At 45.9% G+C, this 24,602-nt stretch overlaps 1 protein-coding gene across 1 annotated transcript in view; it reads left to right on the top strand.

Moving 5' to 3' along the window:
- Positions 1-6,708: 6,708 nt before the first annotated feature.
- PPIL1 (peptidylprolyl isomerase like 1) overlaps positions 6,709-24,602 on the top strand; it is a 61,039-nt gene continuing 43,145 nt past the window's right edge. The window contains exons 1-2 of the mRNA XM_089657333.1: positions 6,709-6,982; positions 7,064-7,218. Coding sequence (XP_089513459.1) covers positions 6,927-6,982; positions 7,064-7,218 — 211 coding nt within the window. The 5' untranslated portion in view covers positions 6,709-6,926. The remainder of the gene's footprint in view (positions 6,983-7,063; positions 7,219-24,602) is intronic.

Genomic DNA, 24,602 nt, shown 5'->3' with positions numbered 1-24,602 from the left:
AGAATCCCTGACCTGGATTTAGTCAGGGACCCGGACTATCCCTCAGAGCAGAGATCGTCTTAACTGCTGCACTCCGTTTGCAATTCTGGAAAGGGTTGGGCAAGTGGTATTTCCCATAATCCCTCTCCAGAACCAAAGAGGCACGCCGATCATACTGGAGTTTCCTAAGGAGAAGCTTTACCTCCAAGATTGCCCCCAAATCTCCACCGCTAGAAACAAGGCGGTCGAGCTTCCTCCGCAACCGCTGGTAGGTGTCATACTGTTTAAACTGCCGTCTCTTACCAATGGCCTTGAAAAACCTGCTGATCCGCACTTTGGTGAGCTCCCACCACTCAGACTTACTGCCACAGAAATACAGCACCATCTCCTGTGCCTAAAAGAACTCCTCGAAAGATCGTCTCACCTCCTCGTCCTCCAGCAGAGACGAATTCATCCTCCAGATGCCCTTTCCTCTCAGCGGCATGTCTGAAATATTCAAGGTGACAGATAGCATAAGGTGATCGGAAAACTCCACCGCCCGACATTCAGGGGCCGAGTGTCTATCCTATCTATCCTACTCTGGCAGTTACCTCTCCTATAGGTGAAACCCGTGCCATCTGGGACACTTTGAATCCAAGCGTCAACCAGACCTGCCTCCCTGACTATAGCATTTAGAAAAACGCTGTCATATCCCAGCCTGTCAGTAAAGCCTCTCCTGTCCTTGGGCCTAGTGATGGTGTTAAAATCACCTCCAAAGACCACCAGCCGGGATGTAAAGAGGTAAGGTTTAATTCTCGCAAAGAGGTTCTTCCTGTCCCACTTGGACTGTGGGCCATAGATATTAATGAGACGGAGCTCTTGCCCCCTTACGAGAACATCCAGAATCAGACATCTTCCAATCTCTACCTCAATTATCCGCCGACACGTTACCATGCTGGTAAAAAGCACCGCAACTCCGCTGTAAGGCTCAGCCGCAAGAGACCAGTAGGAGGGCCCACGCCTCCACTCACGCTTGACCAGATGGACATCAGCCAAGGTGGGCAACCTGGTCTCCTGCAAAAAGAAAATATCAGCTTCCATCCCACTGATCAAAAATAAGGCTGTTTCTCTAGCACTTACAGACTTCAGGCTGGCAACATTAATGGTTGCCACCTTTATCGGAGCGGGAACTGCCATTAAGATAATTGAGAGGGATGTTTCTTAACCCTCCTCCTAGCCCTTTTGGCAGGATCCCTACCTCTTTTGAGAGACCCCCCCCCACATCCTCCATCGGGGTGGCATGACCACTGGACATATCCTCCCCCGATAGAGCCCCAAACCGATTTTCCAAGGCCACTTCCTCCACCTCCAGTGAGGAAACCAACCCTGCTGAAGACAGCACAGGCTTCCAGTGACTTCCAAGGGACACCAGGGACAATCCCTCCTCCACCTGCACCCCTCCCGGGATGGGATCTTGGGACCCCTGACCTGCCTTCTCCCTCCGCAGTGGTAAGAGCACAGGGGGAGCTGTCATAGCCAAACTAGACCCGCTTACAGCCTTCCTCTCCCCAGCCCCTTTAGCAGCTTCCTTAAGCAGGTTTTTCTTAACTCTAGGGGGGGAATAGGCCCACCAGAGGGGGGGACAGGGGATTCGACCAAGCCAGATGGGGCAGAGGCAGCTGCAGCATCAGCAGGCCCGACCTCCCTTGCAAGGGTTGCCACAAGCGCCGCGGCCTTCTCAACCAGTGACTCCCTTGCCTCCTCTGCATCCATCCTGTCAAACTCCTGAATCCGTTCCCTCTCAGGGAGATTGTGCAAAGCCTCCAGGCACCTGTTGTATGAGTAGCCCACCTTACCACAAAGATTGCACCGTATGACCGTGCAGTCCTTAGCCAGGTGCCCAATTTCTTGGCACAATGAGCAGCGCTGTACCGGACAGGTGGCCACAAAGTGCCCTTTCATCCCACATCTGTGGCATACCCTGGGTTGACCCACGTAGAATATGACCAGCCGGTCTTTACCCAGGAAGGCGGAAGAAGGGACGTGCTGTATAACATTACCTTCCATCTTCAGGCGAATGGTGGTAGTCCACCCACCCATCCAAATCCCCCTGTTGTCAACCGCCTTATGCAAGGGCCCAAGCACCTCCCCAAACTGGCCTAACCACACCAGGATGTCTGCTGCTGGGATAGATTCATTCCGAACCAGTTTGGTATTTTCTTTACCAATGACTTGCGGGACACAAGCTTGGGGGATAAGCCTGCCCACCTGGGGCTAGAGATATAGGTAGCCTCAAACCTCTGCCAAAAGAGATCCAGGTGTTCCGGCTTCACAAAGGAGACATCATACTCCCCTGTTCCCACAGGGGCTATAAAAGCAAAGATTTCACTGGCTTTGAAACCCATCTCCAGGATTCTGTCTACCACTTCCCTCCTCCCCAGGGGGGGCCCTCCCCTGTCCATTTTATCTTGACCACGTTGCGGCGAGCCGCAGAGGTGGGTAAGTTACCCGCCCTTGCCCTGGCAGACCCCATTGGTCCCACAGTACCCCTAACCGCTGCTGAGTAATAGCAGCCCCGGACCCAGGGGCACTTGCAGGGGGAGCCGGAACTGAAGGGACCCCCACACTACCACCAGGAGCAGGGGAAGCTGAAACAGAGGGCACGGGACCCCGAGACTGTGGCACCCCAACCTGAGGGACAGAAACCTTATGAACTCGGCCCTCTGGGGCCTGACCCTGAGGATTGGAGACCCCCGACACAGGAACTTGCCCAACAGATCCCCTAGCAGGGGCTTGCCCAATCACCAAGGGGGCGGAGCCCAGCAGGACTACCTCCGGGGAAGAAACCTCATCCACCCGGGCCACTGGGTCAACATGCGCCACCATCCCACCCTCGGGGGCGCTGCCCGCTGCCCCAGCGCCCAAAGTTACCTTACCCTAGCAGAGTCCTGTCCATTACCACCAGGCAGTTCACCAGCCTTGGCGACCACCTCCTTAGGGATGCACTCAAGCTTCACGTACGTGGCGCAGTCCTGCACCACCATCTTGGCTGGCTTCCTGGGAACGACGTCACTTCCTCCTCTTTCGTCGTGAACTGGAAGTCTGATTCACGGAACTCCGTAAATTCCCTTGACACAAAACTGAGCTCTCCCGCTGACTCTGCCTCCTCCACTTGGGTCCCCCAATCCACGGGTTGCTGCCCTGGGGACTCCTGCAATCCAGCGCCCGTGCCATCCTGCACATTAGCAGACACCATGTCTCCTTCCATTGGAGCAGATGCATCCTGCCTTTGCTCCTTCTCTCCTTCCACCAGCTGCTCCTCTGACAGGCCTGCTACAGAGGAGATCCCTTCCACTGGCCCCCGCAATGCTGCCACTCTGCGGCCTCTTGCAGCCTTAAATCTAGCCTCATGCAGATATTTCTCCGACAAGGCCCCACTCTTCCGCTGCAGTGCAGCAACATAACGTCCCTGCTGGGAGACCTGGAGCTCCAGGATCTCCAGGCCTGGCTTCATGGCCTGCCTCTTGTTAGACCAAACCCGGGCATAAGAGGCCCGAAGCCTTTTTAGCTCTAATGAGAGCTTTTGCAGCTTAGCTTCCTCCCTCTCAATCAGCCGGGCCTGAACAACCACACGGTCCCGATATGCGGCATAGGTTTCCCGTCTTTGGGGCTGTTCCCAGGTCCTCCACTGCTGGGATATGGAGGCCGGTACTAGGTCCCTCCGGGGTACTAACCTTGCTGGACCCAGGCTCAGGTCCCTCCTTCCTGCCTGGGCCGGGCAGGGCACTTGGGGTCCCAAGCTTTGGGGCTTTCTTCTTTCCAGGACTAGGCCCAGGGTCTTCCATCCTGTCCAAGCCGGATAAATCACCTGAGGTCCCAGGCTTTGGGGCCTTCAGGCCAGTAGAACCAGGCCCAGGGACTGACATCCCACTTGGGCTGGGTTGGGGCAGGCAAGCCCCAGGCTTTCGGGCCTTCTTAGCAGAGCATCTCCTCACACAGCCTCTCCCACACTGTCAGGAAATTACACACCTGCCGTGTGAGCTGCAGTACCAGGGCTGGCCAGCGGGTGCTTTCAGGAGGTGTATTTAAGCAATGGCTAGGCCTGCAGTCAGTGCCTTGGTGTATTGTGCCCATGAGCCCCTGTGCCTGATCCTTTCGTCTGCCTTCCTGATCCCTCTGCCCTACTTTGATAGAACTCTGCCTGCACCGACCCCGGCTATTCCTGACCACTTTCCAGCCTGCTCCTTTGGTACCTTGTCTGCCTGATTGTTCCTGACCTGGCCCGTCTGACTACGCTCTGCCTGCTCCTTTGCGTCTTGTCTGCCCGATGGTTCCTGACCCGGCCTGCCTGACCACTCCACCTCACCAGCCCTGACTGCTCTTTTCTGTGTACATTCCGTTATCAGTTGGAGTTTTGGTTTTGTATATATTTTGCGTTTTATATTTGTATATAGCCTTTAATAAACTATATTGTTACACCATACTTGAGCCTGCGTTTCCCTGTGTCAGTTCACACATCTCTGGTCATACCAGGAGCCCTGACATTACACCAAGGCCAATCCTGACCAGAAGTGGCTGCACAGTGGCTTGTTGTGAAGGATGCATCCTGAGGAGGTTGTGTACATGTCACTGTTAGTCTTAGAAGACAGAGAATATGGCAATCAGATTCTGAAGGAGTATACCAGGGATCAGCTGCTAGAATGCATACAAGTTGCTCATTCACTTGTGGATCGGGGTACGGAGTTTTCTGAGGTGCAGCCATTGATCCAGGTTTGTGCTGAGTTGGCTCTGTCCTGTACCACTGAAAGCAGGGATGACTTTTTTCCATTTAGTGCAGATCAAGTGGAATCACTGAAATGGTTGTTGGAGGATCATCCAGATTGCTTCCATGAGCATTATGCAGCTTGTCCATCACATGTGCTTATGGATTGCATAAACGCAGTGCAGTCTTTGGTCAGACAGGCTATCTGTAAGCTGAGCTTTGTTCAACCGGTATTACAGACATGGTCAGATTTGTTACACCCAGCCTCACTCAGCTTGCAAAAACCCAGTCCTGCTTCTAACCTATTTCTTTAAACCTCTATTCCTTCATTCCCGACAGCACCTCCAGTTACAGCACAGTATACCATGCTATCAACCACATGTCAGTACCCTGTTCCCACGCGCTGCACATATCCTGCCTTTAACCCTGTAAAGAAGTCCTCTGTAGCAACTGCTCCCTACTCTGTTCCATCCTCCAGCTCTTCCCTGTCTTCAGCTGCTCCATCCGTTTACAGACCTGTACTTACAGTGCTTCAGTAACTAAACCCAAGAAGCGAAAATTCTTTCAAACCAGTACCATCCTGCCAGTATCCAAACCGGTCAGCCTGCCGTCTGAGAACCCGCCTTCCGTTGGTGCCCCATCATTGGTGTCAGTGTGGGAGTAATAGTGCCCCATCGGCGTCAGTGAGAGAAATAGTGCCTCATCATTGGTGTCAGTGACACTATTCCTCCCACACTGACACTAAAGATGGCGCACTATTCCTCCCACTGACACCAATGATGCTTACATTGCTGACCCCTGCTCCAGCCCAGGCTGCCTCCCTGTCCCATCCACAGCCAGCATACCTGGCTGCAGCAGCACCGTCTGCTCTCCCTAAATCCCGCCACAACCACCTTACCGATCAGCTGTCTTCCTTGTCCCGCCACTCTCCTCCTCTTCACCAGCTCCGGACGCTCCCTCATTCTGATCAGCCTCCTCATGCTTCCACTTGGATCCTCCTCTTTGCATGTGTGCTTTCCCTAAGCTACAGATCTAGCGAGGAGGGACAGGCTGCCATAGGCCGACCAGTGGTCCCATGGGCATGTCACCCAGAAGGAAAATTCCCACCCACATCGTGCCGGCATCTGATCCATGATCATCCCCTGGGAAATGAGGACGTCAGACACCCTCTCTACCTCTCCTCCAGCAGCACCGTCGTGGACCGGATTGAAGTGGGACACAGGTAAGGTAATCTCCGCATGGTTTGAGATTACCAGGTAGAGCAGAGCATCATTCCTAGTTGGGGCCTCTATGAACTGTACCATAAAATTGTCCTGTAGTAGGTTTCTAAATTTTTGCCCCTGTCCTAAGCGTCCCTTCCATGGGAAGGGGGGGGGGGGGGGGGGAGAGAGAGAGAGGCAGGCGCATTGCGTTAAGACAGGGAATTTATTTTGAATGGACTGCCACCATAGCTAAAACTGCACCTGTAACCTTTTCAAAAACAAAACTCATAGTCCTGCGTTGGAGCACATTTCAGCACAGGTGTATGGCATTTAGTGCATTGGGGTGACATTGCAGTTACGTGCATGGAAAGCATGCAAGTAAAATGTATTCTGCTAGTATGTGTACACTTTCTATAGCATCCTAGTCATATGACACAGGCTTTTAATATATACTATATTGCCAAAAGTATTGGGACACCCCTCCAAATCATTGGATTCAGGTGTTACAATCACCTCCATGGCCACAGGTGTATAAAATCAAGCACCTAGGCATACAGACTGCTTCTACACACATTTGTGAAAGAATTAAAGAACTAAAGTTTATACGCGTGTATAAGTGTTCCAATACTTTTGGTAATATAGTGTACCTGTTAATGCTCGCCAATGTGAGGAGGATGCTATTAAAGATATAAACATTCAATCCTCCCTGAGGCGGACACCACAACCAGTTCCAGTCAGCTCAGACTCTATCACATTAGTCCTCAGCTTACACCGCTATGGCGCTGAGCCCCCTTTCATTTAAATCCGCGGCACAGGAATTCACAAACTTCCGTCCATCTCTGTAGTCGACAGGTGTACGCTTGGGCACAGATAAACTGACACTGTGCTGCTGGAAAGGACTGATCTCGCCTCTGGATGTCGCTCTAACTTGAGCTCTGGGAGTGTTGCGGAAGAAAGTGTAGACGGAAGTCACATGTTCTGCTGCCTAGTGTGCGATTCAAACAATGGCGGTGATTCCCGGGGATAATTGGCGGCCGAACGTTGTGTGCTTGGAGACAAGGTGAGGCTACGAGAGGGAGAAATGAGAGTTGCGGTGTCAGCAGTGGACTCACGGGTGTTGTTCTCTATTGTATTTCTTCAGCATGGGTTCTATCACGGTGGAGCTGTACTGGAATCACGCACCCAGAACGTGTAAGAACTTCGCAGAGCTGTCCCGAAGAGGATATTATAATGGGACGAAGTTTCACCGCATCATTAAAGACTTTATGGTGCAAGGAGGAGACCCAACAGGGACTGGTATGGTGCTATTTTGAGCTGGCCTTATTACAAATGAACTAAAGCCCCCTTTGACCCCACCCCTGCCCACCGTCTTTGTTAAAGTGTAACTGAAGTCATACAATAATGCACATTTTTTTTTTTGCAGGTAAAAAAATGTGCATTTATTATTTTTGCCCAGAGGAGCCTGTAAAGCATTACACCAGTGATCGGTAGATCTCTGTTGCCATGCAGGTCTCTTGCAGACCTGTTAGAATATCTGCTTGCCGTACAGGATGCATGAGGAAGCAGACATACTGACAGGAAGCTTCAATGAACTACCACGGCGCTCCACAGCACTGTGGTAGTTCATTGAAAACTACAAACCCACAGCCACTAAGGATGTTGGGACTTGTAGGCACTCTTTCACAGAACACTGTGAATGAGTGATGTGGGCGGAGCCACATACTATCTGTCGGGGGCGGGCTATGGGAACATGTTTTCCTTCTAAAAACGGATGGAACATGTTCCAAAGGTGAACTTATACTTTAACCTCCCTGGCGGTATTCCCGAGTGTAGCTCGGGGTAAAGTTTCAGTACCACAAGCGGTAACCCCGAGCTACACTCGGGCTTACCATGCGGCGCTTCTCCGCGATCCCTCGATCACTTACCTTGTCCTGCGCTCCCACGATGTCCCTCCTGCAGTGTTCCCGGCAATGTAATCCGGCAGATGCGGGCATCTGTCATCTGGGTTCCGTTCCCTGCGAGCGTCGGGACGTACGGGGGATGGAACAGCGGGAAATTTGAAAATGACAAAAAGTGACATTCACTAAAATCACATAGTAAAACATTACTGTATCAAACCATTTCACATACATTTTGTCCCGAGTGCTTTGTCCTGTGCCCTGCCTGCATTTTTACTGTTCTTATTGCCTGGAAACTGAGAAACGTCCATAGTGTCCAAAAAGCGTCCCTTTAGGTCAAAAGCGGTTTTAGACCAGCTAGAGAACAGCGATAGTAAATCAGAACCACTTGCAGAATTGAGTGATAATGATTTGTGGGGAAATTCGTCATCAGACACTGAAAACGATTTTGCAACTTTGCTCAGTGATGTGCGAACTTCAGTGTTTTTGGTTTGATTATATTGAATTAAATTTATTATATTATTTTTTATGATTTATTAAATTTATAATTTATGATTTCGTGTTTCAAGTTTTATCCTACCCAGGATGTTTACTAAACTCTTGTTCGGACAGATTTTCAGTGAGTTATTCCTAAAAATTACAGGCCTACAATAAAAAAACGACATATTTCCATGCAAAAAAATGTACCGCTTTGAGCACAGAAATATGGACCATTAGGGAGGTTAAGTCCTGCTAGGTCTCTTCAAGCTGTCCCCTTTAGCAGGTATAGCTATGTAAAAGTTAATAAGTGCCTATACTGTTTAAAATCCAATAATACACTCTCATACTGCTCTGCCTATGCTCAGTTGCTCTCTATTCTTGGCACTGAAAATGTAGCGGATGATCTGCTGGAGGCAATTTACAGCACACACTGATGTTAGTAGCATAATTATTAATGTGGAATGCATGTTCTTTGCTAGAGAACATTATTTATTTATTTATATATATATATATATATATTTATTATTATTATTATTATTATTATTATTTTTTTTTTTTTTTGTAAAGCTCCACTTTAAGCAGGGTATACACATTCCGAAAACTGGCTGCTTCAGGAGTAAGGCTCAGTTCACACTAGCTTTGTCAGCAGGTGTCAGACAGGCGTTTGGGAAGCAGTTTTACCGCTTCTCAAACACCTAAGAAAATTCTGCGCCTGGCAACACACAGTGTTGTTCACAATGAAGCGTTGCCTTGCGGAAAAACAGATGCCTCGTGTCAAGTCAGGAGGAGTTGAAGCCTCCCAATCAAGTCTATGGTGCCCCTCCACAAACGCCTGGCTGGCGTGTGCGGTTGCGAGGCGTTTGCAGAGCGTTAAGACCATTTAACTTCATTATAGGCGTTTGTGGTGAGGTTTTAACGCTTGGCAAATGCCTATCAACCACCTCAAAACCATGCATGGGGCGTTTGGGGAGCTTATGAGGAGCGTTAAAAACGCTTCACAAACACCTAACACCTGTCAAACGCTATAGGGGCGTTTGGCAAGAGTTAGAAATAAATTCAAGTGTGAACGAGCCCTAACTGGAAAACTTTTTGTTCCTGTATACCACAGTCTGTTCAGTAGAACTTATTTAATAACTTTCTCCTATTGAATGGTTCTATTGGAGAACCAGCATTTGTAAGCCACAGTTAGGTTTGGGACTTCTATACCCCTTCTGGGAAAAGGAAGGCAAATGTAATTCTCATCCTGTAGAGATGTGGAAGTTTACTTTACATCTATGCTGTAGAAGCTGTCCACTGCCGGCTTTAACCCTTTTGCTGCCAGAGCTGTCTTTGCATTTTATGCACACATGCTTAACCCTTTCGCTGCTGACAGCTGGAGTGTTTTTATACACCATCTGGTGGTTGCAGTCACTGGGATTGTGTTTAATAAAAAAAAAAAAAGACAGGCAGTCTTCTGCTTGTCAGGTGGAATCAGATGGGCACCTGCTTCCACAGCCCCCCGTAACAGTGCTCCGCTTGCTCATCTGCGGGCTAGGGACTGACAGGGCAGGTGCTGGCAAGTGGACAGGAGAGAGGACAAACCGCTCTCCTCCCCTTCTTGATGTGACCTGGAAGGTGATGTATATGGTGTCACTTCCGGGTCACCGCTGTCACGCTATTGGGTCAGTACTGTGATGCTATTCTAGCTGGTGAGGAAACTATTGCAATGCAATATGCATTGCAACACATCTAGTAGCACCCAGAGGAGACATGCAGGGACTTCTAGACCCTGCATGTCTCATTAAAGAGAACCTTTGTGTCCCCTATGTGATGGGGGGAAAAAAAGTTAAGTAAAAAAAATGTTTCTTTAGTGCAAAAAATAAAGTTACACCCAAGTACATAACATTCCCCCCCCCTCCAACAAAAAACATATCCGCACGTACAAACGTAAATGCACAGGTCTGGGGGCCTATGCGTGAAAACACCAATTGGGATACACGTTCTATGTGACCGCAATAATAACCTCCTCCGTAACATTAAACTGATGACCTGTAGGGGCTTTTGGAGTATCGACTATAGAAAATATAGGGTACTGAAGTTTGTCTGCATTTTATAGGTGCACACAAATTTAAGGTGTTTGGTATCTATTTGCTCGACGCAACCTCATAGTTTTTTTATTACCTTTGCGGTAATATCGTGTGACATTAAAAATTGGAGCTGTTATTTATTCTCTAGAGTGTTTGCTTTCAGAAAATATGTTTGGGGTTTTGTGTAATCTTTAATGATTTCTTTAAATGTGCAAAAAAATGGGGGGGGGGGGAACCCCACAAACATTGTTGATTATTTGGCAGAATAGTGTCTTGTATCGGTAGCAGAAATAGGGGACTGGATAAAGGCCGGATAAAGACAAGCAAAGGGTTTGGAGTTTGGAGACCATTGCCCTAGAGAATAAATGGTGGTAGTTCCATTTTTTTATGTCACACAATATTACCACAAAGCTCTAGGAAACTCAAAATTTCAGTACAGAGAATTCCTATCGCCCAATGCTTGGAACAAATGGTTTTCCTTCTACATTTAGAGCAAGCAGCAAGGCTTGTCAGGTGGACGCATTCGGGCAGATTTGCACAATTGCTTCTACACGCGCCAGTAAAGTGCCCAAACCCCTCCCCCCCACCCCCGCTATATCCCAGGCTCCGCTTGCCCATCTGCGGGCCCGAGACTGGCATCTGGTACCCAGAAGTTACATCATACATGTCAATTTCAGGTCAGGAAGGAGAGTGAATGTTTCGTTCACTCTCCTTCCTGACCTGAAATTGACATGCATGATGTAACTTCTGGGTACCTGTTGTCAGTATCCCCGGCCATTGAGGCCAGGAAAGAATGTAATGCAGTGTCACCAAAAAAATAATCAGTTTAGGTCTAGTGCATCTAGTCTAGGTCTGGTGCTAGAAATGTTGCTCTCACTCCGATATGTAACGTGTATGTGCAATCGATGTTTTCATGCATAGATTCTCCCGATGTGCATTTACTTTCATATGTAGGGGGGGGCTGCAAAAAGGTTAAATGAAGTAGGGCCAAAGCTTTTTGGCTATACTTCTGTGAGTCACAGGAGTGCACTTGGTGCTGCTCTCGTGTGACCCAGATTTAGCTGGCAGTGGACTAAAGCCCACTGATGGCTGACGTCTCGACTCTGGAGAGATCCTGGCTGGCAGAGTACAAGAGAAATTTTTGTGCTTGTCCCTTTGAATAATTTCAGACAAAAGCTGTGTACTAACACTCAGATTTCCGTACGTTTGCTTCGAAAGCGGTATTTTTGTACGATTTTCTGATCGTTAGAGTGCATTTTCATGAGAGTGCACTGAAGATGCAATTAGGTTTTTCTTTTTTTCTTCAAACACAGGTGTGAACAGAGCCTTTAACAAAGCAATTTCCAGACTCTCCAGGGGACCATAATTCCAACCCCCTCAATTCCTCAGACACTGTGCCAATAAACAGCATTTCTTACAGTATATTGTTTGGGGGCACTTGTCAGATTGCTGAAAAGCCAGGACTCTACTTTGTGTGAGAAGGCAATAGCCCTGTGCTGTCAGTACAGGGTATTTTAAAGAGTCCCTAAACCCTGAGTGCAGGAAAACTGTAATGGAAATGTCACCCAGCACATCCAGAAAAATATGTAAAATGTTGCCTTCTCCAGCTTCATGAGGTTAACTATATTTCTCTTGCGTTCATTGATAAACACAGCGTCTTTTATTCTTGACCATAGGGTTATATCACCACCTACAGGAGTAGGACAGTAGGCAGAATAAAACTCTGCACTGCCTATGGGCAGTCCGGGCTGATATAAACCCCGTTCTCTGCCTAGGCAATTCAGGTTTTTTTTTTTTTTTTGTTTTTTCCTTGCCTATTGTTCAGGAGTAAGGACTTGTGGTTCCTTAGCTGATTTTTTTTTCCTGAAGCAATCTTCAATAAACAGCTGAGCTGGTCGATGGACTCAATATTCTAGATCCAGTGGTTATCCAAGTCTGGCCAGCGTGCGCGTGTAGACCGGCAGGCCGACGAGTTAAACGCCTCGTGGGGACACATATGACCGGGCGCCTGTAGTCCACATCACAGTCTTACTATGGCTGACAGCCTCCCCACTTCAGTGGAGAGGAGGATTTGTCTCAGGAGTGACACCTGCTAGTTCCACTGGATTAGTAAGTGGATGTCCTTCCCTCCCCAAACACAGGGTGGGGTGCAGGTGGTCGGCCCTGCGGGGTTCTCCTTCTCCCCTAATGGCCTGCGCTCCCTGATTCCTATCCCCCACCCTATTGTGGGTGAGGAGTGTCAGGTGTGACATGGGGTACTACTCTGGGACCATGGGGCTCCTGGATGTCCTATCACCACCTATAGGCAGGGTGTTAGATCCAAGGGGTTCCCCAGTGCCTTTGCATTTATCCTGCATGTGGTCCCCCTCCCTGGGTTAGTATGTGGCAATGGCTACTGTGGTGCAGACATATGTTGCAGATATGGTTCCTGGGGCTTTTTAATGTTTGGGGCACAAGAGTGTCTGAACCCACCCCCATCCATCCTGCAGTTCACTCTTTCTCCCTCCGTGGGTGTCCCAAATACCCAGTAGGGCTGCCCCAAAAATTTAGGCAGGGGGTTTTTGGCCTATCGGGGCCAGCTGCTACAAAAACTGTAACTTTTAAAATACAGCCACTTACCTGTCCCTCGGTCCAGCAGTGTCCTCACCACCGCGGTTTCACCAACTGTCTTTTCTCCCTAGCGCTGGCATCTTTAATGTGGGCATCCGGCTGTGACAGCTTGCGGCTTCACATCTGGCTGCGCTTTGTGAGTGGCTCCCTAGTCTTCTGGGACCTGTCATGTGTCCCAGAAGCCTATGGGGAGGGAGGACAACTTCCTTCTGCTTCCGATCGCCTAGGCGATTGCAGCAGAAGTGGGAGCGGTTACCTGTCAAATTCAGGTACCTGCTAACACCCCCCCCCCCCCGCTCTCCAAAGGTGCCAATCCTTAATGGGGAGTGGGGAACAATGCATTAAAGCGGAACTTCCCCTTTTGGGTGGAGCTCCGCTTTAAGTCACTTCTGCTCTCCCTCTGCTCCTGGGCCAGAGGCAGTTCTTTGTTTTGAGCAAGCAACCAAGCCCTATGAGGTGGAACTGTAGGGGTGGGGCACAATGCCATGTTGCCTGAGGGCATCTTCTCTATCCTGCCTCCAGGTCTGTCGTTTCGGGCGCCGGAGGTGAGCTCTGGGGATGTTGGCATATATTCCCCTGTTGGGCAGAACTTGCATAGGGAGCTGCTGTGTGGCCGGCAGGGTGCAGGTTCACGTTTTGGTGGCTCCCTCCTGTCATAAACCAACTATTAAAAAAAAAAAAAAAAAAAAAAAGAAAAGAAAAAGTAAATAATTAAAATTAGATGGCTGGGAGCTTGGTGCTGGAAGTTGGAGCACCCAGGCCAGGGCCTGTCACTGTCACTCTCCGAGTCCAGGATGTATTCTCACTGGGTACCAAGACTGCGGTATGTGTTGCATATGGTGTACGATTTTTACTGGCTGCTCCGTTCAACCCTGGTGCTGTTTTTGCTTTTTGCTGGATAGCTGTGGCTCTGCAGGTCCAGATGCAGCGTGCGTGGATTGACGGATGCATGAAATGCTGATGCAAGTCTCCTGGCCGTTTTGTGCAGGGCAGGGGAATATTTCCCCTGGCACCATTCATGGGCACTGGTGTCCTCTCCACTACGGTGGTACTTGTGTGACCAGCTGCTCCAGTAAGGTTTTCACTCTTTTGCATGCTGTGATGACCCAGTCTACTACACTTATTGTGTTTGTTTGCCCTAAAATTCACTTTAGTATAATTTAGTTTTTTTTGTTTTTTTTACAGAAATTTTGCATTTATTAGACCTTCAATAATATCGTGTGACATAAAATAATTGGAACTACCACTATTTTATTCTCTAGGGTGTCTGCTTTCAGAAAATATAGAATGGGTTTTGTGTAATCTTCAGGCCTAAAATAATTTTTTTAAACGTGTGCAAAAAACTGCTCTGACAGTGAAATGGTTAAAGGCAAAGAAATCATATTAACCAGTTCCTGCCTGGCAGTAGCAAAGTGACTGCCAAGAGGGACTCTCTTCGTTCGGGGTGGGCATCATATGATGTCCTCCCAGATCACACTGGCCCCGCTGTGGTGAGATCTGTCAGCGGCTGTCAAGGGACACAGCCGCTGACAGATCTGTGTACCGGCCATTGCCAGTACCATGTGACCAATCACAGCAGGTCACATGACAATTGTAAATAATGGATGGCTTCCTTTCATTCCATCAATTGTATACAATTGTCACTAGCTGTGATTGGTTACAGTAATCACATGGTACAGACTAGGCCAATCACATCCCATCTGTGTCATGTGATTAGCTGTGGCGAATCATGGCTACTCATAAAAAAAACCCTGAATAAATAGATTTCATTCAGCTAAATGCTTTCTTATAGCAATGAAATTCTTTGCTATAAGCAATCGTGTGTGGGGAAAAAAAAATAAAAAATTGCTTCCCCAAAATGGCACTAGTTACTAGGGTAACAATACACTACTCTGGTCTCAATGTGTTATGAGGAAAAAATTGTTAGTGTAATAAAAAAAATTTAAGAAATTTGTTGTTTTTTTTTTTTTTTTGTACTGTCACCACTGTCCGTGATGACCGCCACACCAATTATATGATGACGCTGTACTGCACTGATTTAGTTTGTGAAAAAAAAAAAAATTGTGAAATTTTTTTAACTACTTAATTTTCCGATAAATTATGACAAAAAGTTACAACTTCAAAAAACCTGCCATGCATACATTGGACTGTCTGCTTTGCAAAAAGGGATCATTTGTACTGTCCTGACATTTTTGGGCCTCAAGAAATTGGCCATCAGTACTTCAGGATTTTCAGATATATACCATAGATTGTAGACTCTATAACTTTCCTACAGACTAAATAATCAATAATGGTTTGGGTTATTTTCACCAAAGAAATTTAGCAGAATACATCTTGGCCTAAATTTATGAGGAACAATTATTTGGAAAATTTTATAACAAACGAAGAAAAAGTGTTTTTTTTTCTTAAAATTTTTGGTGTTTTTTTCCCTTAATTTTAGCAACAATTAAAAAAAAAACCCAGTGGTGATTAAATACCACCAAAATGAAGCTCTAGCTGTGTGAACAAACATTTTGAGTACAGCACTGCATGACCGCACAATTATCATTCAAAGCGTGAGAGCGCTGAAAATTGGCCTGGGCAGGAAGGGGGTAAAAGTGCATGATATTGTGGTATTTGTGGAGGACTTTGATCTCATTAAGTTGAAAGGACTGTATAATGGCGCTACACTAATTATATTTGTTTAACGTATACCCCCTTCCTGCCCAGGCCAATTTTCAGCTTTCAGAGCTATCACACTTTGAATGACAATTGCGCGATCATGCAACACTGTACCTATATGAAATTTTTATCATTTTTTTGAGACAGAGCTTTCTTTTGGTGGTATTTAATCACCTCTGGGTTTTTTATTTTTTCTTAAACCAAAAACCACTGAAAGTTTTGAAAAAAAAATGTTTTTTCTTAGTATTATAAAATTTGTAAATAAGTGATTTTTCTCCTTCACTGATGTGCGCTAATGAGGCGGCACTGATGGACACTGGTAGGCGGCACTGATGGACACTGGTAGGCGGCACTGATGGACACTGGTAGGCGGCACTGATGGACACTGGTAGGCGGCACTGATGGACACTGGTAGGCGGCACTGATGGACACTGGTAGGCGGCACTGGCAGGCAGCACTCATATTTGGCACTGATATGTGGCATTGATGTGTACTGGTAGGCACTGATATGTGGCATTGATGTGGTACTGATGGGCACTGATATGTGGCATGGATGAGCACTGACAGCTGGCACTGATGGCCACTGACAGGTGGCACTGCTGGGGCTACACAAATCAGGGCACACTGATCATCAGTGCCCTGATGATCAGGGCACATGTCCCCTCTGAGGGATGCCGATTACCAGCTCTCCTCTCAAGCTATCAGCGTGATAGCTCGTGAGGAGAGAAGTGCAGATAACCGGCATTTCCCTATTTACATGTGATCAGCTGTGATTGGACACAGCAGATCACATGACCGAGCCAACATCTTCGGCTCTTTCCGTTGATCGGTGATCTGCTGTGTCCGAGGGACACAGCGCATCGCCGCACGCTCCCTGGGCCGCGCATGCGTGGTTATAATGGGACCATGTCATGACGTCGTCCCAGAACGAGAGAACCACCTTGCGCCCATCATTGTACTATATGACGGGTGGGAGGTGTTTAAACAAAGTAGTAAATCCAAAAAAAGTGCATTTATTTTTGTTAAAATGGGGAACATATCCTTTATTATTAGAAACATCAAATTGCTCCGGGGGAGGAGCCTAACTATGGCGGTGTAGGAGAGCGTGGTGTGGAAGCTCTCCGTCCTTTCCCACCGCCTCGGATACAGATACTGGAGAACAGAGACCGTGGGGACCTACCAGAGTATGGTGGGTTACGTGCTGAAGCCGTGGTCCCGGGCACTATGAATAGGAAGTGAACTGTGCTGTCGGACTGAAGACAGGCTGGAGACTCGTCCCAGGGGAGAGAGAGCAGGGTTGCCGAGGAAACGAGGAGGCTCGGCTTGCCCACGTGTCAGCCGCAGAGAATTACTGGGTAGGGGAAATGCCGGCTGGTGTTTAGAGCTGAGAGGAGAGAGGAAGATATCGGATTGCTCCCCTCCCAGTACATGAGACATTCTTATGGGAGAAGTATGCAGCAAGATGCCTCCCTCCCCCCCCTGAATGGAAGTGACTTTGTTACAGAGGAGTGAAAACAAAGAGACCCGGAGGAAACCCCCCCCCCTCCTCCCTGAAGAGAGCTATGGAATGTGACAACTAAGGAACTTGTTAGAGCTGCAGCTGTGAAGGGTGAGTGAGAGCAGCCTGGATGGATTATTGTGATATATAAATGACTGTTTCTGTTGTCTAAAGACGAAGGAGGTGTTGTGAAAGGGGGTTTCCCTGGGGGGTCTGACGGAGAGAGAGGAGGAGATTAAAAGCAGCCTGGAAGGAATATTAAGTAGAGAACTCGAAGGAAAAAAAAAATATAGGAGTCCCTGGTATATATTGTTATAAATCTTTGTGTTTCCCCTATTAAAGAAAAAAAAAAAAAAAAAGAACGCATAGAAGAGATGAAAAATAAAAATGTTAAAAATAGTGGCCCAAGGGGGTCTCAAACTGGCACGATAAAAAAATATACATCTCAAGGAAATGTGACCCCAGATAGATCTCAAAGCGTTGGTGAAAAATGTGAAATGGAAATGAGTACAGAAGGTAGCCCTAGACTCTCTCTGGGAAAAGAATATAACAGTCAGCATCTAACAGAAAAATTGGAGAGCAGAGACACGGAAAGTGAATTACAAATTCCAAACAAGAAAGAGATGGCAGATATGTTCAAGAACTTAGAAAAAACATTAAAACATGAAATGACAAGTATACAAAATGATTTGGGCCGGATGCTATCAAGGGTGGAGGAGACAGAGGAAAGAGTTAAAAGCCATGCTCAATATATTTCTGATCTGGAGAAAAGGACAATGGAAATTAAGAAAGATCAAAAAAAGCTGTTATATAGAATGGAAGTACAAGAAAACAGGGAAAGGAGAAACAACATTAGGGTGAGAGGAGTTCCGGAATTGGTAAAAGGAGAAGAAACAAGAGGCCTTATCTGTAAAATATTAAACTCCATTATGGAAAGATCAGAAACAGAAAAGATTAACCTGGAAGGTGTTTTCAGGATAGGAAAAAATCAACAAGGAAGTGGAAAAGAGAAACCAAGAGATATAATAGTCCAATTTCAGAAATGGGAGGATAAAGAAGAAGTATGGAGAAAGACCAAGGGAAGATCAAGTATTAATTATGGAGAAAAGAATATACAGATTTTTGCAGACTTAACACCAGAGACATTGTGGAGGAGAAGAACTTTAAAACCCCTGTTAGAACAGATGATAAAGCAAAAGGTGCACTATAGATGGGGTACGCCGGAGTGCCTAATTGGATGGAAGAATGGAGTTACAGCTCAATTGAGATTTCCTGAGGACTTAAGAACCTTCTGTGATAGACTTGAATTACAAAGGATGGAAGTCCCTGGTTGGGAGGTGGAAGAAGGGGGTCTGGGAGGTGGAGAGAGAGAGGAGTGGCAGTTTGCTAGAAGAGGGAGGTAGAGAATTGAGGGAGGGCGCTGGGAGGGAGGGGGAGGAGAGGGAGAGAGAGGGGAAGTTTATTTATTTATTTAATTATTTATTTATTTATTTATTTTTTTTTTTTTAATTATTTATTTAATAATTTTTTTTTTTTTTTTTTTTTTTTTTTCTCCTCCTCTCCTCTTCTCCCGCTTGACGCCACCCTCTCTCTCTCTCTCTTTTCTCCTTCGGGACCTTAAGAAAGGTGGAACATCTTGAATTGATGATGGAAATACTTTTGGGGTATCTGAGGTGGTGGGAGGTGTGGGGATCTGTCCATGGTTGGAGTTCAACCCCAAGGAGGTAATCTATGGTGGGTTTGACCCCACAAAAGATATATAGGCAAAATGTAAGCCTAAAGGATGGGAAGGGTGGGAGGGAGGGGAGAAGTGGACGGGGGGGTGGAGGGATGGGGGAGGGAAGTGGGGGTGGAGGGATGGGGGAGGGAAGTGGGGGGGGGGAGGGGGGAGGGGATGAGAGTTGGGTGGGAGAGAGGGAGGGGAGGAGGTATTGGGTCAATACTCTGCATGACAGAAGGGATAAAGAGGAAGAGGCAATTTGGAAGAGAGATGGAGTTAATTGGGAATGATGGAAGAAATACAGTTTATAACCTATAATGTGAACGGGCTGAGTTGTCCAGGGAAGAGATTTAGGTTGTTTAATGAGTTACATCATAGGGCTGCGTCAGTGGTGTTTTTACAGGAGACGCATTTTGAGATTGAGGCAAACGTGAAATTGAGATCCAAATACTATCCAACATGGTACTATGCAGATTCTCCAATTAAAAGAGCAAAAGGGGTTGCAATAGGTTTGGCAAAGAATATGAGATTTGAGCTGGAGGATAGAAGAACCGACCCGGAGGGGAGGTTTTTATTCTTAAAAGGTAGACTACAGGGGATTGAGTGTACTTTAGCCAATATATACTGCCCCAACAAAAACTCGGAGATGTATATGAAGGGTCTGTTGAAAAAATTAATGGAATTTAAAAAAGGGCGCTTGATAGTAGCTGGAGACCTAAATTTCTGTATGGACCCACAAAAGGATAATACCTCTTCCGTGCAAAGAGAGGGGAGTAGGTCTCTGAGAGCCTTGAAAAAAGTGATGCATGAGTGCCAACTAGTGGATACCTGGAGAATAACGCACATGAAAGACAGAGACTATACCTTCTTCTCTAATGCACATGAGATATACTCGAGATTAGATTACATCTTAATAAACCACCAACTTATAGATCATCTGGTAAAAATTGACATAGAGACAAGGACGTTCTCGGATCATGCTCCGGTCGTGATGAAGATGGGATGGGGAAGAAGATGGACTGGAGGATTAGGGTGGAGGTTAAATGAGGTTCTTCTTCTGGATGAGGATGTAGTTCAGAAAATCGAGAAAGAGATTAAGGTATACTTTAAGGAGAATGAAACAGAGGAAGTATCGATAGCTACAGTCTGGGAAAGTCACAAGGTATTCATAAGAGGAATCTTGATTGCGGCAGGAGCAAGGAAGAAAAAGGAAAGAAGAGAGAGGGTCAGTGGGCTCTTAAAAGAAATATTGGACTTGGAGCAGATCCATAAGAAGAAAATAACAAAAGATACGAGACAGAAGTTAATGGATAAAAAAGATGAGCTAGAGAGGTTGATGGATGAGGAGAAGAGAAGAGTATACAACAGGGTTTTGAACGAGAGATATAGATGGGGAGACAGACCAGGAAGATATCTAATGAGAGCTCTGAATAAAAAGAAAAATAGGAACTATATAGAAAAGATAAAAAGTTCAGAGGGGGAGTTGGTCCACTCAAATAAAGAGATTATTAAAGTGTTTACGGAGTATTACAAAAAGTTATATAATATTAGCCCCCAAGGCCATCTAAAAGAAGCCCAAGAGGGAATTAATGAAAAAAAGATGACATACTTAAAAAATGCGGGATTACCAAAACTAAGTGAAGCACAGTTGAACTCTTTAGATGCAGAAATTTCCCAGGAAGAAATTAAAATAGCATTAAGAAGCACAGGAGGGGGAAAAAGTCCAGGCCCGGATGGCTATACAGTTAAGTACTATAAGACATTTAGTGAAGTACTGTTACCCAAGTTGGAGAAATATATGAATGCTCTGGGAGGTGGGATGGAAGTGAGGAGAGAATCCCTACAGGCCCATGTAGTACTTATTCACAAGGAGGGGAAAGACCCATCTCAGTGCTCCAGCTATAGACCTATCTCATTATTGAACACAGACACTAAACTGTATGCAAAGGTGTTAGCAAACAGGCTGAGAGATCTGATGCCTGAATGGATCCATGGAGACCAGGTGGGCTTTGTACCGGGGAGAGAAGGTAGAGATAACGGCTTGAGAACCCTGATGCTTATTCAGAAAAGTAGAAGAGGGAAAGTCCCGGTGGTTCTCTTGTCAATTGATGCAGAGAAGGCATTTGATAGAGTAGACTGGGGCTTTATGATGGACAACTTAAAAGTGCTGGGGATAGGTGATAGAATGCGAGAGTGGATAAGTAAATTATATAGGGAGCCTACTGCAATCATCACGGTAAATGGGGAGAGATCAGAACCCATTGGAATGTCTAATGGTACAAGACAGGGCTGTCCTCTGTCCCCTCTGCTATATGTATTGTCACTTGAACCTCTGTTGTCAATAATAAGAAATAGTGGATCGGTAAAGGGAATTCAGATAGAATCCATAGAACATAGAGTAGCGGCTTTCGCGGACGACCTATTGTTCTACGTGGGTAATCCCCGAATAACTCTCCCAAATATAATGAAGATTCTGAAGGAGTACGGTGAACTATCAAATTTAAAAATTAATCCAACGAAAACAGAGATCCTGAATATTAATATATTAAAGGAAGAAAAAGAAAAACTACAAAAAGAATTCCCCTTTATATGGAGAGAAAAAGAGATAAAATACCTAGGAATAAAACTCACTGCCTCATCTAAGCATTTGTATAGATTAAACTATATCTCTTTGATAAATGAGATCAGGGAAGATTTAAAAAGACTAGAAGGAGGAAATCCATCCTGGATAGGACGTATAAACTTAGTCAAAATGGTAATTATGCCTAAAATACTGTATAGATTTCAAATGGTACCAATTAAAATTCCAGAAGCTTTCTTTAAGATAATGAAAAAATTGTTAACAAGATACATATGGAAGAATAAAAAACCTAGAATAGCATATGAAACATTGAGTAGGACTAAAGAGAAAGGGGGATTGGGTCTACCAGACGTCAAGAGATACTATAAAGCAGTGGTTTTAGCAAGAATATATGACTGGACATTTAACCATAAGGGAAAAAGTTGGGTAACAATTGAAAACGATCTTAGTGGCATTAGATTGAGTCAGATGATATGGGTTCCACCACAGTTCAGGGGAATTAAAGAAAGCACAAGTATCTACACTTTAAATGTTTTTAGGGTATGGGACAATTTACACAAAACTATGAAATGGGAATTTAATTCAATATTAATGCCTCTCACAAATACTGAGTACTTTCCCCCGGGAAAGAATAAGATATCAGGGAGATGGTTTAGGAAGGAGGATACCCAACTGAGAGATGTTTTGGTGGAGGGGGAACTGAGATCACTTAAAGAGTTAATAGAGAAGAAGGGAGACATTTTTATTAGAATAGATGAGTGGAAATATCATCAATTGAAAAGTTTTATTGGAAATCTACCGAAACCTTTGAGAATAAAACAGGAGTGGAATATGTTTGAAAGGTTGTTAGAGACACGAAGGGATGGGAAGCACGGTATTTCAAAAGTGTATAGAATACTCACAGAATTAGACACAAACACAAAGTTAATCTTTATGACAAAATGGGAAAGAGATATGGGAGTTGGGTTTGATGAGGATAGACAGAGAAAGATGTTTAGATTGATACACGATAATGTTAGTATGAGAGAGGTTGAGGTTAATTATAAGTGTGTGACACGATGGCACATTACACCGAGTGTAGAGCACAAGATGAATGGGGAAAATTCAAATATGTGCTGGAGAGGATGTGGAGAGATAGGCACGGTGTTTCACATATGGTGGGAATGTCCGAAAATCCAGGCTTTTTGGAAGATAATAGTCAAGTTGATTGAAGAAATAACTGAAATTGACATAGGGTTAGACCCAACGACGTGCCTCCTACACAATGTGGAGACGTCTGTAAATAAATATAAAGATTCAGGTATTTGGTACTTCTTGAATGCAGCGAAAGGGTTGATACCCAAGTTTTGGCGGAAAGCTGAGGTACCGAAGGAGGTAGACTGGATTAATAGAGTAAACCAGATAGGTAGAATGGAAAGATCATACCATATGCAGGAAGATAGGATGAGAGTTTATTTCAGGAGATGGGAAAAGTGGGAAAGAGCAGGATTGAAAGAGAAATATAGGACAATATGAACTAAGATGTTAACAAAAAATTAATAAGCCTCAAGAGATTAGAATGGGCTAGAGTCTGCAGAGGGGGAGGAGGGGCGGGAGGGGGGGGGTAGTGGGACGGGAAAGAAAAGAGTTTTTAGAAAGGGAAAGGTAGAAATGTAATAAATGTCTATTTGTATGAGAATTATTTCCCTTTTTGGGTTTTTGTATTAACATGAAAAATTTAATAAATATTTAAATTAAAAAAAAAAAAAAAAAAGAAACATCAAATTGCTTTTAAACAGCAGGGTTTTTACTCTATCCTGCACAAAGCTATTTAGTGAAATTTTAACCCTTGCAGCACTAAAGAGCCATACGCGCGTTCCTAACTCCAGAAACCACTAAACAGCTCATCCACTCCCTCATCATATCACGACTTGACTACTGCAACTCCCTCCTCACTGGCCTGCCTCGCCGCTGGCTATCCCCGCTTCAGTCGATCCTGAATACGGCTGCCAGACTCATTCACCTTTCCAACTGCTCCGTTTCCGCCACCCCCCTCTGCCAATCCCTCCACTGGCTTCCGATTGCGCAACGGATCAAATTCAAAATCCTAACACTGACGTACAAAGCTGTCCACCATACTGCCCCGAACTACATCACTGACCTAATATCCAAGTACTGCCCAGCACGCACACTCCGCTCCTCACAAGACCTCCTCTCTAGTTCCCTGGTCTCCTCCTCCCATGCCCGCCTCCAGGACTTCTACAGGGTGTCACCCATCCTCTGGAACTCCCTGCCCCAACCCATCAGATTATCACTTTCTCTCCTCTCCTTTAGGTGCACCCTGAAAACCCATCTCTTCAGGGAAGCCTACCCCACCCCCTGCTAACTTGCCAACCTCCTCCACTCTTCCTACCACTCCATCCCCCACAGCTATCGCCTCCTGAACCACCATCCCCTCCCTCCTAGATTGTAAGCTCAAAAGAGCAGGGCCCTCGATCCCCTCATGTATTGGTATTGCTCTGTCACATGTTCTGTCCCCCTTTGTAATGTACAGTGCTGAGCGAACTATTGGCGCTTTATAAATACTGTATAATAATAATAATTGTTGCATGTCAGTAATTCATAGCAAGGGTTCATTTGTCCTTCCATAGCAACCAGCTAGTTTCTGTTTGTCTTATCTACTGATTTGAAGGGCAATGTTGCTAGGCTCTCTTTATTTCTCCATTAAAGTGGGACTGTTAGCAATATTGAAAATTACATATGATAGTATGTCACTAGTAGTAATTCAGCAGTATGTTTTTTGTTTGAGTTCCCTTGTAACATAGTTTCCCCAAACATGTTTCAGGACCGCACCTGAGAGGACATTTTGTTACCTGTTGCTCATGCCAGGAGATGTTATTTTCCCCCATTGTCTGTAGCATTGTAATGCTATTTTTTCTGAATTGAAATTGTACATCTAAGAATACCTGGTCCCCTGCGTGAAAACACTGTATTTCAATTTTATTTCAGAAAGACAGCTGACGTGATGTGGTGAAAGGCCAAACACAGCTGCCTTTTACCACGTGATCAGCCGTGTTCAATGACACAGCAGATCACCGGTAAATGCATTTGCCAGTTATCGGCTTTGCTTTCCTTACGCTGTCACAGCGTGAGGAAAGTACTGCCGATAACTGGCAATTGTCAGAGG

The sequence above is a fragment of the Staurois parvus genome, unplaced genomic scaffold, assembly GCF_062004578.1.
Source record: "Staurois parvus isolate SC_StPar_1 unplaced genomic scaffold, SC_StPar_1.0 ptg000984l, whole genome shotgun sequence".
Lineage (NCBI taxonomy): Eukaryota > Metazoa > Chordata > Amphibia > Anura > Ranidae > Staurois > Staurois parvus.
This window is presented reverse-complemented; position numbering and strand designations above follow the sequence as displayed.